We start from the raw sequence: 18,484 nt of genomic DNA, 5'->3' as shown, positions 1-18,484 counted from the left end.
AAAATAAGATGCATATTTCACAAAAGTACATGTTACTATGATTTTAACAGTCGCTGGAGCTTTGTACACGCGACTAGATGAAGGAATAAATCATTTTTGTAGGAAAAGTGAATCACTATTAAAAGGAATCATTGTGTCGTTTTATGACAGCTGTAATTAAATTTTTCTGGCGCATTGAGTCTTTTGTGCGGACATCATCCATAAAATAAAACCGTAAATCTTCTTAATATTCGCATTATAAGTTTAGTGCAGTTAATATCTTCAATCCTTATTTTATCGCAGTCTCAGAATTTTTAGACTGATTTAATGAGATAATCGATATCTCTCTTTCCTCCTTTTTTCTTTATACTCATTAATGCTTCCTTTAAAATTCTCTAAATATTTGAAAAATTATTATTTTCTCTGTACAAGTATCCTTACATATACAATATATATATATATATATATTTACATCATTCTTTATCTGTTTCAAAATATGTAGTTTTCTATCTTGCCTTGTCTCTGCATTTTGAAATTCATCTTAAAATTTACATGTTATTTAGTTATCCACATCTAGCACATTGTGCACGCCACCTTAGGCCATACTTGCGTTAGACTTTAATTAGGCTTTCATCAGTTAATCGAAATCCGCGCAGCATTCAGGGAGTTAACGATGGATTCTCTTTAAACATGTACAACTGGCGTTCATTTCATATGTGTGTTCACTTAGCATATAATCCTCTTAAGCTAAGTATCCTCCAGCGAGTAACTTGCGATAGTTCTCGACGACTGCGGATAGCAATTCGTTTAACGTGCTTTCGCCGAATATGTCTCGCGGTAATTTTCCGCAACTGCGGCTTGAGCGAAGGCGTGTCAGATTAACGAGCTTTCAAAGTGGTGAATAAGCGATCTCTTTAGAATTCCTCTCGCGAAGTTAATTGACCTAACTCGTTTAATATAATAAAGAGCTTATGTACATTTTAAACAATTTGGGGTCTGGAAAATACAAGTATTTTATCAATAATTCTCAAAGGAGAAAAGAAAGCTCTGTTTAAAATTGTTAATTTATTACAGAATGAAATAAATTTGCGTTTGCTCAAGCATGACTATTAATTAACGTCGATAGGTACTAGGTACTAGGTACTAAGTATTATTGTGAATATTAAGATACTTAATATTCACAATAATACTTAGTATTTCGACGTTGTCGCGCTATTTTCAATCATTCGAACGCAATCTCGTGCATCTTTGCACTCGTGCAAAATATTCATCAGAATCGTTCACGTCGTTACGCGATGAGGGAGAGCATCTCATCACGTCGCACAAAAGCGGAAACAAAGGCAGACGCGCTGCGGTTATTCCGTATCGGTTATCCCTCGGAGCAGAATGCAGGCAATCCGGGGGATGCATCGGATGGTGCAGCGCCAGCGCATTTCCGCGTGAAGGTGGTCGGAATGCCGCAAGGCGCCGACGTCCGAGACGCGGATGGAAGCTTTAAAGATGCACTACAACCGTCGAATTGGGTCGAAATTCTTTTCACCGGCACCAACGAGAGAAGAGATTCACGAAGAATATTGATTGTTGATTCGGAATATTCGATAAAATTTTTTTTACAAATGGTAAATAAACTCTGGTATGTAGAGAAATGCGACTAAAATGTCTTTAACAATGACACTTCTGTATGACGGTTTATGTAACGTTTCAACAACGTAAATGCGTAATATAAAGATTTTTTTCATAAGATGCTTGTTTTATAAACATGATATATATTTGTATGGTTGGGAAAGTTAAATTGATTGCTAGCAAGTCTGTGTTTGTAATACGCTTGAAATGATTGATTCGATACAGGCGTTTATAGAACAAGGTGATTTACATGGCCGCAAGAGTTCAAATTTATATCTAATCCCAATTTGAAATATAAAGTTTAATTTGTGTAAAGTTTAATCAAGTGCAAAAATATTGTTTTTAGTGTATTGTAAAGAGCAAATATTTTACTTTATTCTCAATAAATCGCAGATACATACATATATAATATTTATAATATTGTATGACTAAAAAATATTTAAAAAGACTGAGAATATTTAAATTTAATATAAAAAAATTGCGCGAACAATTCGTTCGTGAATCGAACGCATTAATATTATCAAATATTATTAAATATTTTTAAAAAATAATTACGCTAATGTTTACGCTTTCCGAGAATCACATAAAATTGCGACGACTTTTCGTTATGGAATAAATTTGTCAAAGCTGGTTACAGGAAACTGCGATAGTTCAGACACGTTCTGTATAACATTTTGACTTTCCCGTAAACATGTCGGGATCCGATAACGAACGGTAGCGGCTAGTTGATCTGACATTCGGTGTTTCTCATGTTCTAGATATATCTTCCTAGCCATATACACGGCGGAAATGGTGATAAAATCAATTGCGAAGGGATTTATACTGAACAAGTACACTTATCTACGGAATCCCTGGAATTGGTTGGACTTCGTGGTGATTACCAGCGGATACGCCACTATCGGGATGGAAGTCGGGAATCTAGCCGGTCTCAGGACGTTCAGAGTATTGAGAGCACTTAAGACTGTATCCATTATGCCAGGTAATACAGCGAATTTGAGGCGTATGTCTCGTTGCGTTTGATTTGATCAAAAATGATCAAGAAAGATGGAATCGGAATTCCTTGCTTTGATTAGAAAGTTTGTCGCAACAGCGATCTCTAACGCATTCTCTCGAAAACTCAATAAAAATAATATCATAAAAAAGTTAATTTTTAAGTTTAAAGAAATTCTAGTACGCCATTTTCGCGATTAATCAACATAATTAAGCGTAAAGTTAAAAATCAATGATTATTCGTTTTCTCTCGGAAATAAAATATTTTTATATATATATTTTATATATAATTTTATATATAATATTTATATTTATTTATGAATATTGCAATTTGTAATTGTCGACATGTATTGATTACAGCTAACAAAATATTAAGTAACGTGTTTTAAGCTGCAACGATTAAATGCGCGCGATCGATATTGGCGGACACGTATTAATCAGTTGCAAATAAACCGAGCCGTTTCTCATATAAATTCCAGCATTAAATCAAGCCCGCATTTATATACGTTTCGCTGAAATGAGCATAAATGATCAGCCTGGATAGCTAAAAATCGCTTGATTGTGCGCACCATGTGACTCATCGTGATTTATCGCGTTAATCCATTTGCGTGACAGAAATTGAATGACAATCGCCGCGAAATTCGTCGCAACGTTACGTAGTTGATTATTTAGATATTTATATATGCATCCCCTTTGACACGCGTTATTATTATTATCTTTACAATATTATTAATATAGCTCGATCGAAATTATATTCCACACATCAGAATTCATCGTCCAATATTCCGCATACATGACTAAATGCTCGCAGAACGGATCTTTTTTGCAGTTGTCCATGATTATATATTAACATGTTCGTTTAGCGAAACATTGATTTCGCTTCGTGTTTGTCGCGTAATTGTTTATTCCTTGCAATATTCAGTACCGAGAATCCACGCTCGGGCGAATACGATTTCGTAAATCAGTGAACATGCGTTAACCGGAATTGCCAGGTTCGCATCGTGGCCGGATAGAGAAACTCGTAATCCTTGATTCGTTGTGTGTCACGATACAAGTACATTTGCAATGATCAACAATGATGGATTTGACGATATGAAATGCGCAAACGATGGGCGGTTCACGATGATGCGTAGAAAACGAGAGCAAAGACACGAGCGCGGTCCGAATTTTATCTTTGATTTACTGACCCGAAGAATTTATGGATGCGATCGAATTTATAGCGCAAGTCGAGAAAAGGTTCATTTATCTCGCTTATATTCCCTCGATGACATTTTGCCGAGAACAATCCTCAAGAGTAAAGATCATCCGAAAAAGTTTGGGTCTAAAATCGTTGAAGCTTCACCGCTCGAACGATAAGGCAGAAGAAATTTGCGTATTTATTTTAGTCGAAATTTATGTCGCTTTAAAATTACAAAGTAGCTTATAAATTTAACTTAACTCGAGTTACTTTTAATTTATTAATTCTTGAATCGATACTTTTCTTTGATACTTTCAACAATTCCATTTAATTAAACTTTTCGTATATAATTTTTTTAGTTTTTTTTAGTTCTCCCTGTTTCTGTTGATTATCGTAGCGATGTTAGTGGCAAAAGATAAAAGCGGAGAAAATTATCGAAATAAAGTACATGCAAAACAAAACTACAATACTGACTCAACGCAATACATCAAATAACTTTAGACTAAGTACGTCGACACTTTAACTTGAAATAACAAGGCCAGAAAGCGGAAAAGACATGGGAACTAACAGATCGTCAAAGCAACTTGGTCAAAAGCGAGCTTAGCTAAATTAAAGAGATCAAAAAGACATAATGGGAAACCATAAAGCAGCAGGAACAGCCGCTGGCCACTTGAATGAAAAACACAAAGCGGCTGAGGTCCCAGGATGACGGAAGCGGATTTAAGTTTCCGCCGAGAAGAAAGATATGACTGTCGTCGTGTATACCGAGAGCGGCGAACTTTATCCAAAGTTCACACATGGACAGGGAACTGAAACGCGACAAATGTCGTCTCTCAACGGTCTTGTGGACTGCCAGATTATTCCACATATTATCAAGACTGTTTCGTTTCACATCTATCGTATGAAAGGGACCGATGATTTATCTTGACGGTTCGTTTGATATCGATTTCGAACGCCGCGCGTGTAAATCGAAAAAGTGCGCGAATGTACATAGCTATTCATACCAAACGTGATTTATCGATTCCACTGCAAAAGATTTTTTTTCTCTATACATTCCAATATCGGAATCAAAGCAAAAATGGATGAGGAAATAGTGATATTCGCGAGCGTGTTGAGTTAATACTGCAAATTGGGAATCTCCGTTCTCTCCAAGAATTTCTTGATAATCCTGAAAAAAATGATCGAAATTATCAGACATACAATCTGACAGGAGATCGAAGCGAACTCGCGGCATGGCGTTTTCAGTTAGAGGCCTCGGGGTGGTTTGCTTGCTAGATTCCCAAAGGCCGATGAAATGAATGCCCTGCTAACGACACGCTGGAGTGGCACCGGTGAATAACGCATCTTCTAGCAGCAGATCAATAGGACGTTTCTCAAGTAAAGTCGCCGCAGTCACGGAAAAATCGACTACAATTTACTTGTCAAGATAATAACAGGTGTTAATAATCTAAAACACGTACGAAGATTAAATTGCTTAAATAAATTAAAAAATATAAATAACGGGAGATTATTTGCTGCGACAATTAATTTAATTGTTAATATTAGATAACTTACGGTAACCTTAAAACAACTTCAAATCTAATTAATTTTATTGACGATGCTGAATAAGTGAAAATTTTGCTTGATAATAAAATAAAAAATTGTCCAATTTTAAAAATTGATTTGTTTGTACAGGTCTGAAGACTATCATCAACGCACTGTTGCACAGTTTCAAGCAACTTGCCGAAGTAATGACGCTGACAATTTTTTGCCTGATGGTTTTTGCACTGTTCGCCTTGCAAGTTTATATGGGCGAACTTAGGAATAAATGTGTGAAGCATCAAGAGCCAAACGCCACGCAAATCGACTGGATGGAGTAAGATATTTTCATCATCACGCTTATGTTAAATCCGTTTTTAATTACTTCTGAATTTTTATTCTTCTCTGAAAAGTATCGCAAAATATTCTTAACCTTTCTAAATATTATTATCCGTACTATTATTTAAAAAATATTTGACATTTCTTTAAATTATAAAATCTAAAATTGATTCTATAAGAGAATTTTGAAGAATTTTATCGTATTAAATTGATCGTTGAAAAAATATGATTTCGTGGATTTTGCTAAAGAGACATTTTTCGCAATGCAGTTGGAAAACTTTCGATATTTCAGCGCAGAAACTCTTTCGTTATTTTTGCATGTTTTTAGATATAAGTACATTTCCGATGAAATATTACTTTGCAAACATGGTATCGATGCAACAAAAAGATAATATATCACATTCTATCTGCGATATTGTTAACGTAGAATGCAATAAATCTTTAAGTTTACAAAAATCACATTTTGACCAATATGAAACTAATCGATAAATATTACACTCAAATTAGTCGTATCACAAAATAGATCGTAGGTTGCGCGAAGGTGGAAATGTTTGATTAAAGACATGAAGGCGAGAAGGATCATTCCGAGTAATCAAGATAAGCGCGTTCTGTGCATCGCCACAGATATGTAAATCGTACAGGATCGTTTAAAGCGGAGCTTAATCGTCGCAGTAGTCCGACCATAATCAACGACACGGTTTCCGCAAGCTCAGTAATGGATCTTGATAAACGGAGATCCAAGGCCCGACGATATTAACGAGGAATTCAATAAATTTTTTAGCGAAAACATACTTTTAAGAATCACATGGATATATTTTTTCTCTAAATGATTATTGTTAACAATGAAAATAAGATTATATTCTTATAAAAACATTGTATTCAGAGTGCACCAATTACAAACCAGAAAATTATTTATAGCTAGGGATTATGTATTGACGCCAGTTCAATTTTTTGTATGAATTAATAGAAACATGAATTAATCCTCCGCAGTCCAATTTCACTTAGTCAAAGTATTTAAAGGAAGGATTTTTTCAAAGGGTTTTTGGGTTCTAAAAAATTTTTAAAAATTCCGATATACTGTCTCAACATTTAAGAATATGATTGTATAATTATATCTAAAACATCTTTTTTTTTTATATATATGGCCGAATTTGAGCAGAATCCACAAAATGCAATGTTGCGATAAAGAATTTATAACTTTTTTTATACGTGCACATAAAACAAGTTCTTATTTAATTTTATACAAATCAAGATTACTATTTACAATAATATAATGATACCAACTGCAAATAATTATTGATTGATAAGTCCCCATTATCAATAACTCTTTTTAGACAGAAAAACTGACCCCTTCTTATTGTTGTACCAAACAATTAAAAGTAAAAAAAATCATCTGAATCTTTAAATCCCCAAATGGACAGCGCAGGGTTAATTAACATTATAAATAAAATATTGCACCACCAGTCTGTAATAATTCAGAGATTTAAATATTGTCCACAATTGGAAAAGTAGTTGAAAAAAAGAACAGACTTTGACTGGGAGATGCCAAAGAGATTGAAACGGCGAATACGAAAGCGAGATACGTTGGTAGTATATATGTTGCAATCCGTCACTGTGGTTGGTGTGGTGCACCGCTTCCCAACAAGCATTCGTTTCCGCATCCTCGGCGCGAGCGCGTTTACGAGCATCGCTATCGAGTTTCCGGTCGTGCGATACCAAACGGGTCGCTTGCCGCATGCTTAGGAAGCTATCCGTCGGCGGATCTCATTGTCCGCGCTTTTCAACCCGACAACATCGATCCGCGCTCGGATCGCGGATGCGTAACGTGACGCTTTTCGGGGAGACGCACGGACGGACACGCCGTTACGCAATGCATCGCATTAAAACGCCGACCGGTAGACACCCTCGAAAAGCACGAAGCGTTTTTCCACGAGAGCTGAGGTACACAGGGTGATTTATGCGAGAGTATGCGCGCAGCTCGAAGTGGAAAAAAGTGGGTAGTTGCAAAAAAACGCGAGAATGGTCGCATTATTTATGAACTTCGGTTTCGAGAAGTCTGCGACTCGCATACAACGAAAATTTTATTTAGTGTCTTGAGACTCATGCCATAAATTTAAATTATAAATTATTGGCTGATTGAAAAAATATCTGATATGTGTATAGCTTTCGATTTCTGATTTAGATCTATGAAAAATGTTATCTTATTCGAAATTATTAAATTTAGACTTTTTTACAAAATTTTGAAGTAAATTTATATATTTTTCGCATTTAACTTTGCAGACATTAATACGAATATCGATCAGAGAGAAACGTGATTAAAAATATACATAAGAGTATACACGAGCTCATATTTTTTAAAACACATCTACATATAACTTTTCAACAAATGATTGAAGTGAAACACTATGTGGCAATTTGTTACGCTCAGTAGGATATATTACACTTCACATCGATTAAACTGAATGGCATAGCTGCACGTTGTATTCCTGTCATGGATGGATATCGTTACGCGATACGATGATCTTGCCGCTCATCATGACGAGGAAATGCGACCGCAAGTGAAAGCGCTTATAAGCAAATAAGCACGTGTATTCTCGCCGTGTTAATTTAGCTGCGAATGTAGCCGCATGATCCCAATTTTGTGTCGCTCAGCTAATCGAAATCGCGGTTTAGCAAATGCAACCTTCGATGAAGGTAAGAAATTAATGATACTCGGTGTTGATTAATATTGATGGTCATCTCTGATGTGTTACAAATAATTAAAAGTGATTGAGATGATTTTTAAAAAGAAAAAGGAACGTATATGTATACGAAATTTGTATACTCTATCACAAAGCGAGTTACGATATATTCTATAAATAAATTTTGCTATTGGTTTATAACTACGCTCGTAGACGCGCGATCTCACACGTCTGTCTTTTACATCGTCAGTCTTTTTTGTCGGGCATTATTCGAGGTTGATTTGATTCGTCTATGCCGTATTGGACAGCGCCAAATTGAGAAAAATTGATTTGATAAATTGACTGCCCCGCGAGAGAACACACGGAAAGGCGGCGGATATGTAATTCTCTCGCTTTAAATCTCCGGAGATCACGGGCCTTGGAGGACTTGGTGCAGGAACGCTAACGGAATTTTCGTGTCGCCAACAGGTGGACTTGGAACTCATCCAATTGGGCGTTCAATGAGGACGAGGAGCCGATCATCTGTGGCAACGTAACCGGCGCCAGGTTGGTGTTTCTCTACTTATCCCTCACCCCCGATTCCACTTTAGATAAGCTAATTCAAGAGACGCGGTTCTACGCATCAACATCTCCAGACGAGCACCATTCGATTTCTCCTTCGTGAGAAAAATGACAAATTCGCGAGGGTACTTCTTCTCAATCCATATACGTCTATTCTATAACGAAATTTCTCAAATCTCTCACGTTTATTTTTCTCAATACTCGAGAAATTCACGAGTTTTTGACTACTCGACGGAAACGCCATTCCACGTTGTAGAAAAATTTATCCGAAGTCAAGTAAAGCGTCTGCGAGAGCTAGCTTTCAGTTACAAAAATTTCGTGTCCCCTTTAGAAAGAAAATCAATGGAGAACATACTGCAGACGTACTCCTTGCGCGGCCGACTAGTCGCGGACTGTAATCACTTGCAGAATCTATCTTATTTAGCTATCGCTTTTTATATGAATCAATAACATAATATGAAATGATTGATAATTAGTTAATAAAATATTATATAATTAAAATTTACAGAATTTACATTACAAAATTAAGATAATTAGTACAGTAAGATTTATGAAACTGTATAATTATGCTTTTCTATCTAACCCTGAAATCGAAAGTATTTGAGTAATTATATATCATAAAAATATTTTTTTTTTTTTTTTTTTTTTTTTTTTTTTTTTTATAATATATTTCGTCATGGACGTTCAAATACGTTTTAACGACTTCGAAAAATAACATAATTGTTTTTCGTTACGTCGAGACACATCAATCATCGTTGATTATCGATAATTATGTAAAAACATCGGCGAAGTTTTATATAGATAATTACAGATAATTACCGACAATATTGTACAATTATTTCTCATAGTTTCTAGTTAATCACAGAGTCGTAAAGATATTTCCATTATGATATCCGGTTATATTTGATCGCGCGAGCGTATCGTTGGTCGGTTTACTTTTATGCGGTTTGGCGAACGTGCGAGCACATCTCTATATATTTATTGATTTGCAGGGAGCATCCATTCCCCAAATGATTACACCGGGCGCACGTACGCGCGACGGAATTCGCCCGGCTCGTATAAATAAGTTTGCAAAAGCTTTACTACTTTACTGCGGTGCACGAACTTTACGGCGCTCTTTCGATATCGGTGCGGTGTCCCGCGGAAAATAGGCTTTTTATTCGATCGATACGTCCGAAGCTGACGGTTTCTTTGCACTTTCGACAAGATATTCCTGTAAGAAACTCCGCCAGCCGTGACGCATGGAAATATTACATCCTTCAATTTTCCACGGATGTTTTACATATAGAGAACTGTATAACTAACATTTGTTTCTTTTTTCATGCAATGCAGATGTTGATACAGATAATGATGGATATTATCCAAATTTCGTTAATATCACTTATCTTTTAATTATAAAGAATATTGCATGAAAGAAAATAAGTGAATACCGAGACGACACGATATTTTCTTTGAGAGAGGAAAAATATTGTAGAATGCAATAACAAAAATACACGTTATGATTTTCTAATTTTAATATCGCAAAATAATGAAGCATTAATTATTTTTATATCTCACGAGTGCAGTCGATAATTATGCAGACCTAAGGTGATGCGGTAAAGACCGCAGGGAGTAATATTTCCACACTTGATAATATATTGCGGACACTTGAAACGTTCTCGCAGCTATTACGGATATTGCAGTGTCAGCAATGTGGATCTTACCTATTTTCCAGGCACTGCAACGAGAGCTACACTTGTCTCTGCGTTGGCCCTAATCCAAACCACGGTTACACCAACTTCGATAATTTCCTGTGGTCGATGCTCACAACCTTTCAGTTGATTACCTTGGATTACTGGGAGGATGTCTACAACAAGGTCGTCGTCTGAAAGATTTTTCTTTGTTCGTCTCGCGATATAGATAGAGACTGTAGCAAAAGTCGAACGTTTTTCTCATGCCTTCAGATTTCCTCGACGTGTTCTTTTGAGAAAATTAGATAAATAGGTTTCTTGGAAAGCTTTTCATTATTCATAATGACTTTGTTTGTTCTTCGAATTGATATTAAGCGATATCAATTTAGGAAATTATTTAGGAAATTGATAGAGAAGTTTTTAATAATAATTATCACAAATATAAATTGAAATTTGAAAATGAAATTTGAATTTTGCGAAATTTCAATCATTGCATTCTTCAAAAGAATATGAACGCAATGTTATTATAAATATTATATATATTATATTTATATATATATATAGACTATTATAAAAATGATAAATGAAGTTTCGTGAAACAGGTATTATCGGCGTGCGGACCTATTAGCGTCACATTCTTCACAGTCGTCGTTTTTTTTGGATCCTTTTATCTTCTGAACTTGATGCTGGCCGTCGTGGCATTGAGTTATGAGGAAGAAGCTGAGATTACAAATGAGGTATGCGCTTTACTTCAAATTGGGGCATATCTTACTTTAAAGCTGAACCTACGATATTAATTCAAATACCTTTTATTAAAAAAAAATTGTGTTTTACAATAATCCTTTAGAAATCATATAACACATTTGATTGCTCGATTATTTTTGTTATGTTCTTTCTCACGCTATTACATTTAATAGAGTATTTTGTATGCAGGAACGAAGGAAAGACTTAACGGATCATCGTGAGGACTCGACGTTTAGTTTCGACCCGTCGAAAATCAACATTAAGACATTGACGAAAGATAAACAGAAGAGAATAGACGCTCGTAAAGGAGTTTTGCTCAGTAGTTATACGAGGAAGAAGACGCGTAGAAGAAAGCGCGGGAGGAGTAGCGCCGGTCAGGAGAAAAACGGTGGTGCACGCAGCAGGTTTCTATATCTGTATTTACGGTCGACTCGATTTATCACGATCATTATTACTGAAACACGCATGTCGTGCTTGCAAATTACTAAGTCATACAAATAGAATAAGTCTTTTAGTTTTGTTTTAATCGAGAGAGTTAACTACATTCTAGTTAAATACAATTAAACATATTAAAATATAATTGTTAATTTGAATATTTATTTATGAATATTTATTTATGTATAAAACTTTCATAAATGGGGAAATTGAGGAGATGAGAATTGTATATAAATTTATTTTAATTTTTATTCAAGAAAAAAAATAATTTAAAACAAAATTAAGTATAAGTTAAAAAAATATAAAAATATTCTTTTATCTCTTTTACATATGAAGCTAAAAGCGCATTTATTTCTCTAAGTAAAAAGTTGTAACCAGTGTAACAGAAAAGATCTTAATCCTATCAGCACTTCCGCGCTAAAACTATTCGGTACTCTCTTCTACGGATCTTATACTAGGACGAAAGTTTAAAGTAATATCTAAACCTCTGTACATGTATATATAAAAGCAGCTGCGAAGTTGTTAAACTACGGCAAGTTTGTTCTAGAAAGAGAGAAAGAAACATCATAAACGCTCTCATTTTCAAGGAATTGTAATAAAAGCAGAGGAAAAATGGAGCTTGCAATCTTATAATGATAACCATGTCACATGAAACGTATATTCTGATGAGCTTTATATAAATCTATCTTAAAATTGCTACTGCCTTTATCTACGAATTTGTTTATTAACTCTAATATTTATTAGAAATTTAATAAAATGCTTTCTATTTAATCAATTTTAGCTAATCTTTTATTATATTACAATTCTATTAAATCAAAGTTTGCTTGAAATAAGATAAAGAATAAAACTTTGTGATCTATTTATGTTCATAAAGATTAATCGGATCTTTTATTATTCAAATGTTTATAATTAAATGATTATTTGATGCTTTAATATTTTTCTTAAACTAGATCCTTCCTTTCTTTAAATTAATTATAAAGATTAGGTAGAAAGAATAACGATTATTTTAAATACCATAATAAATTAAACCAAAATAGAGTATTTATAATAGAGTATTTATTATATTATTTTTAAAGAAATTAATTGCGATATAATGAGAAAAAGCTGCTTTTGAATTATATAAAGTATTTTTTTTTTTTTTCAAATTTATAGCTAATTTCTTGTGACAATCTAATTATAAAAAGATTATCTTGTTCAAACTTTATTTTCCGACACATTCTTTATAAGTTTTTAATGCATCAATTCAATCAATTTTAGCAATAAATTGTAAACTTTCCTTTAGTCCTAGTTATTTACAATTTCCATGATATCTAAGCGAGCAGCAATGACCTGGTTTAGTGACACATGCAATCAAGGAAGTGCTTGGTATTCCCAGAGTTAATGTCATTACTATAAGCATCGATTTCACGTTGAACCTAACTCCATGCAGTCCCGAGATTAATTAATTTAATGCTTTAAATAATCGTTGATTTGTCCAGTAGAATCTTAAGCCTTTAAAATTATAATCCGTCAGATTGCTTAGCGATTTGAAACTGGAATATTATCGTAAATATTTCATTAAATATGAAAGTTATATTTGGAATAATACAAAGATTAAAAAAAATAATCTTGATTCTAATAATAATGTTTCTTCATCTCACATTTTGTGATATGTACAATAAATGAAAATTGCTATCAGATATCAAATATGTGAGAATAAGGTCAACTGTGCATTCTTATAAAACTCATTTCAATATCTCTCATTTAAATTTTGTTATGAAATAATTTGTTTCTTCTATGAGATATTAAATTCTTTTTAAAATATAATTCTGAAATTGAATTTTATTGCAGATCCGTGACACCTAGTCCGAGCCCTAGTCCTAGGCATTCAAATGTACGACCTTGCCACTTGCCACTCCAGAACGTCAATCCCAGACCACCGGAACCCAACACGATTCACCGACTAGCGCCAAACCGGGGTATGTTGCACTCCAGGCAGGCCAGTAACAATAGTAATCAACAGTCATCCTTGGATGACTCTGGGGTGGTGGATGACCACGATGGTGATGACGTCACGTCTGCCGAAGAACATGACAAGCGCGAATCGCGGGAACATCGCGCCGAGAAATCACAAGAGAGATCTCCAAGGGAGCATAGCAGGGTCCAACCGGTTCAACAGATACGTCCGGATTGCCCACCGGCGCCGGTTACTGTATCGGTGAGAACCGGTAATAGGGAGATTCGGGTGCTCAAGTGCAACGGGGTTAAAACCAAGAAACATATGTACACGCTGCCGCCAGAGTACCTATCGCACATTGTAGTTTTAGGTGAGCGAAAACTTTGTCATGTTTGCAGAATTTGTTTATTGAAATAATATTGGTTGTTATTAAATTAACAAGTTGAAATGATTCCGGATCAATTTAAGGTTGACTTTCTCTCAATCATAATGCAGATGCAGTGGAATTAAAAATTTATAACTTTACTTTTCCAATATGTAATTGTAATTTTATTAAAATTTATATACTTATATAATTATATATTTAATTATATATATAATTAAATATATATAATTATATGTATAATTATATATTTATATAATTCTCAATATTGAATATTGAAAAATAAAATAATATTTGCTATGTTAACGCTATTTTATATAACTGAATTGGCAAACTGAAATTTGTGTGTTCTCTAATTGATTCAGAAAGCACCAGTTTTTATTCAATTATGTAAATAAACTTCATATAATATCTTCTATTAAAATCAAATAATTTTTTAAATTGCATTCACATAATTCCATAATTTAATTAATTAAAATGGTTAATATTGAATATTTAAAGCATAATGTTGGTTGTATGGTTTGCATTATTTATTGAAAATCGGATATGTCTGAATTAGTACAGTAGTTCGCTATTATTTCGCGATCGAGGGATTATAATCTTATCTTTATTATATTTTTTAATTAAATTTAAATTTAAATTGCATAGATTTTAAAGGTAAAATAATATAACGTATTACACGCTTACAGATGATCTTCCAGATAGAAATTGCGATAAGTGTATTCAATGCTGCGTAGATTACGAAGGATGGCTAAGATTTCAAAATTGTTTATATAAGGTAAATCTATCTGTTTTTTTTAAACATGGAACCGGAGTTAGTTACGCATTAGACGTGATTGATCCAAATAAACGACCACCAATTAGCGTGGGATAGATCGAAATAAAATATACTTAAAGTTGACCTGGTTTCTGCCCACACAAAATGGTTTTTCGAGGCGCGTAATCATATTAGGATTTATTTCACTTTCCTCGTCACGTTTTGTTAATTCAATTTTTAGAATTATACAGATATTACCTCAAATATAATAGCAATAGTAAGATATTTATTTCTTTAAAAAGATTTGGATTTAATCTTTAATTATAAAAAAAAAAAAGTATAATATTGATTGAGCAAGAAGAAACTCATACGTATAAATTTAAAATATTTTCTTTATGTAATTTTATTATGAACTGCGGAATGATTTGCGTTAAGGTGGTGAGAGATCCCCTCTTTGAGCTCATGATCACCCTCTGCATCGTCTTGAATACCGGCTTTCTGGCGATGGAGCATCATGGTATGAGCGAGTCGATACGGCAGGCGCTCAATATCGGCAACAAGGTGTTCACCAGCATTTTCACATTTGAATGCTTCCTAAAGCTCTTGGCGTTGAGCAAGGACTTCTTCAACAACGGCTGGAACAACTTCGATCTGATCATCGTTTCCGCGTCGCTTATCGATTTAACGTTCGAGTTGGTGGATGGCCTATCGGTGATACGCGGCCTCAGGCTACTACGCGTTCTGAAGCTCGCACAATCCTGGACGACCATGAAGGTCCTCCTCAGCATCATTATTTCAACGATCGGTGCACTTGGTAATCTGACTTTCGTATTGGTGATCGTGATCTATATATTCGCTGTGATTGGCATGCAGCTATTTAGCAAAGACTATACCCTAGACAAGTTCTATCCAGATCCAGTGCCGCGATGGAATTTCAATGATTTCTTCCATTCGTTTATGATGATATTTCGCATTCTGTGCGGCGAATGGATCGAGCCACTATGGGACTGCATGCGTGCGGAGAGAGACGACGGGCCGGGCACGTGTTTCGCCATCTTCCTACCGGCTCTGGTGATGGGTAATTTTATGGTTCTCAATCTTTTCTTGGCGTTGTTACTCAATAGCTTTAATTCCGAAGAGCTGAAGCAGAAGAAAGAGGAGGTTGGCGAGGAATCGAAGCTCGCGCGTTCGTTCGATCGTATACGGTCGATCGTGCGCAAGCAGAAGCATCGGAAAGAAAACTCCGAGAATGAAAAGAACATTCGACTAGAGCAGATCGTACGCGAGGTGATGGACAAGTCCGACAAGGAGAAGTATGCGATTCAGGAGACCGTACTGAGCCTTCCCAAAGACAATATTTATAATAGATCATATCAGGAAAGTCTCAATCAGCCAGTCTTCACGTACGATCCGATCTACCGTCAGGCCACTCTCACTACCTACAGTCAGAACAATCAGGAGACGGTAAAGGAAAACAAGAAACTGACCGAGAAGGGCAATAGCAACGAGACCAATCCCGAGGAGAGTATAGAACTACAGGTGCTCAAAGACGCCAACAACCCGGACGAGGAAGTAGCCATGTTGCCAGAGGAGAAGCCAGTCATTCGGAACGACGAGATCATAGGAAAACGACCCTGGCATGCTCTCGTGAGTTACGTGGACGAGCTCACAGTCGGCGGTAGAAGAGACAGTAAGGGAAGATACATCGACGGGATGGGCTCGTTTCCTGGATTTGGTAGAAACAAGCAGCGCAAGGAGCCACTTGATTGCCTTCCGCAGCATTGCTACCAGAAGTAAGTGTTGCTATTTTCATTTGTTAACAGTGTAAAATAATTATAAAGTGAAAAGGTTATATATTGAAATTCTTTATGATAAAACTTAGAATGAATAAAAATTGGATTTTAAACCTTGTATATTAAAAAATCACTCATAAAGATATGAATTCATCAATCTGTTAGTTGATTTTCGATTTAAGTGTCTAGATTGCAATGATGGATAATGTTCGATGGATATGATTGTTTAGATGTAACTGTATCAATCATTGCCTCGCCACGGACCTCGGCAAGAAGTGGATAAGAGTTCGTACGGTTGTCCTATCGGTCGTGGACACGCCCGCTTTCGAATGGATGATCCTAGTTTTAATTTTCGCATCTTCCATAACGCTGTGCTTCGAGGATATCTACTTAGACGACAATCCTTTTTTGAAGAAGATTCTCTATTGGACCAATCTTGGCTTCTGCGCACTTTTCAGCGTCGAGATGCTCCTAAAATGGCTAGCTTTAGGCTTCTGTAAATACTTCACCAGTTTCTGGACAATCCTGGATTTTATAATCGTTTTCGTAAGTACAATCCTGAATCGATATAAAATGCAAAATCATGTGATCGTATATGTGTGGCATGTGTTGTGTTTGTTGATTCCTTTGCTTGTTTGCAGGCCTTATGTATTTGTATCCAGAATGAACCATCTAATTAAATAACTTATAATTTTTATCATCAATGAGAACTGTGAAATATTCATTGTCATTAAATATTGCAAAATAATTCATGTCAATATATATATATATTTTTTTTTTTTAAACTTTCCAAAATTATTTGATTCGATAATTTCCTAAGTTTTCTGTTGTAATAAAAGTTATAACAATTATTTTATATGCCATGAACTTAGATGGTTCAACTTGTACATATAATAATATAAGATAATTGAAATTGTATTATATGAAACATACGTAATAATTGTTTGAACGTTGTTTCCGTGTCCCTTTTTTTATATGTTTTATATGTGGTCCCGTGAATCCAGGTATGTTGAAAGTTATATGTCTCCTTATATGTCTGTTTTCATTTGTATCATATTAATTTAAAATGATATTTACTGCAAAAGCATGTTATATCGTTTTTTCTATTTTAATTATGTTAATTATTTTAATTATATTATCATATACTATCAATATAAACTGCGTCATTAATTGAACTCACATATATATGAAAGAAATATTAATAAATTAATCAAGTGAAAAGAAACGTGTATTAAAAAATGATGTTAAGAAGATGTTTTCTGAATTCTGATAAATTGTACTTTTTCTTGCATTATAAATGTTTTAAAATTGTAATATGTATTATAAATATATGTAAATATATATATATATATATATATATATATATATATTAACAAACATAAACTGGCATTACTGATGTTATGATTTTAAGACATGCATACATTACAATGCAGAAACTCTTTGCGCATGTAATATCTTTAGGAATTTAAAAAGACAAATGTCTTTATTCTTTCTATGCATATGTAAGTTGCATACTTGTTTATTTAATCTAACTTGTAAATTTAATTTTCTGTACAATTTATTATGATTTTGAACATAAGAATTTTAATTTATTATTTAATAATTATATAGGCACACCAAAAAAATTTAATGTTTGTCCGGAGATTAGATCTTGGTATTCTTATGCATTTTGATGTTTTGAAACCGAATCCGATATCCAAATTACCGCGTGCGTGCGTGCGTGCGTGCGTGCGTGCGTGCGTGCGTGCGTGCGTGCGTGCGTGCGTGCGTGCGTGCGTGCGTGCGTGCGTGCGTGCGTGCGTGCGTGCGTGCGTGCGTGCGTGCGTGCGTGCGTGCGTGCGTGCGTGCGTGCGTGCGTGCGTGCGTGCGTGCGTGCGTGCGTGCGTGCGTGCGTGCGTG

At 34.8% G+C, this 18,484-nt stretch overlaps 1 protein-coding gene across 6 annotated transcripts in view; it reads left to right on the top strand.

Annotated features, from left to right (window-relative positions):
* The window catches only part of LOC105424883 (Na channel protein 60E), an 82,752-nt gene that overhangs the window by 46,471 nt on the left and 17,797 nt on the right, over positions 1 to 18,484 (top strand). For all 6 annotated transcript variants that reach the window (XR_016138401.1, XR_967577.3, XR_003096628.2 and 3 more), the window contains exons 3-12: positions 2,361 to 2,581; positions 5,444 to 5,624; positions 8,776 to 8,853; positions 10,583 to 10,724; positions 11,141 to 11,275; positions 11,472 to 11,686; positions 13,548 to 14,023; positions 14,725 to 14,813; positions 15,228 to 16,585; positions 16,816 to 17,131. Coding sequence is in view for 2 of the 6 variants with exons in the window: in XM_011635366.3 (XP_011633668.2) it covers positions 2,361 to 2,581; positions 5,444 to 5,624; positions 8,776 to 8,853; positions 10,583 to 10,724; positions 11,141 to 11,275; positions 11,472 to 11,686; positions 13,548 to 14,023; positions 14,725 to 14,813; positions 15,228 to 16,585; positions 16,816 to 17,131 (3,211 nt within the window). In the remaining 4 variants the exon portion in view is untranslated. The remainder of the gene's footprint in view (positions 1 to 2,360; positions 2,582 to 5,443; positions 5,625 to 8,775; positions 8,854 to 10,582; positions 10,725 to 11,140; positions 11,276 to 11,471; positions 11,687 to 13,547; positions 14,024 to 14,724; positions 14,814 to 15,227; positions 16,586 to 16,815; positions 17,132 to 18,484) is intronic.

This window comes from Pogonomyrmex barbatus, unplaced genomic scaffold (assembly GCF_055798465.1).
Source record: "Pogonomyrmex barbatus isolate J1 unplaced genomic scaffold, ASM5579846v1 scaffold14, whole genome shotgun sequence".
NCBI lineage: Eukaryota > Metazoa > Arthropoda > Insecta > Hymenoptera > Formicidae > Pogonomyrmex > Pogonomyrmex barbatus.
This window is presented reverse-complemented; position numbering and strand designations above follow the sequence as displayed.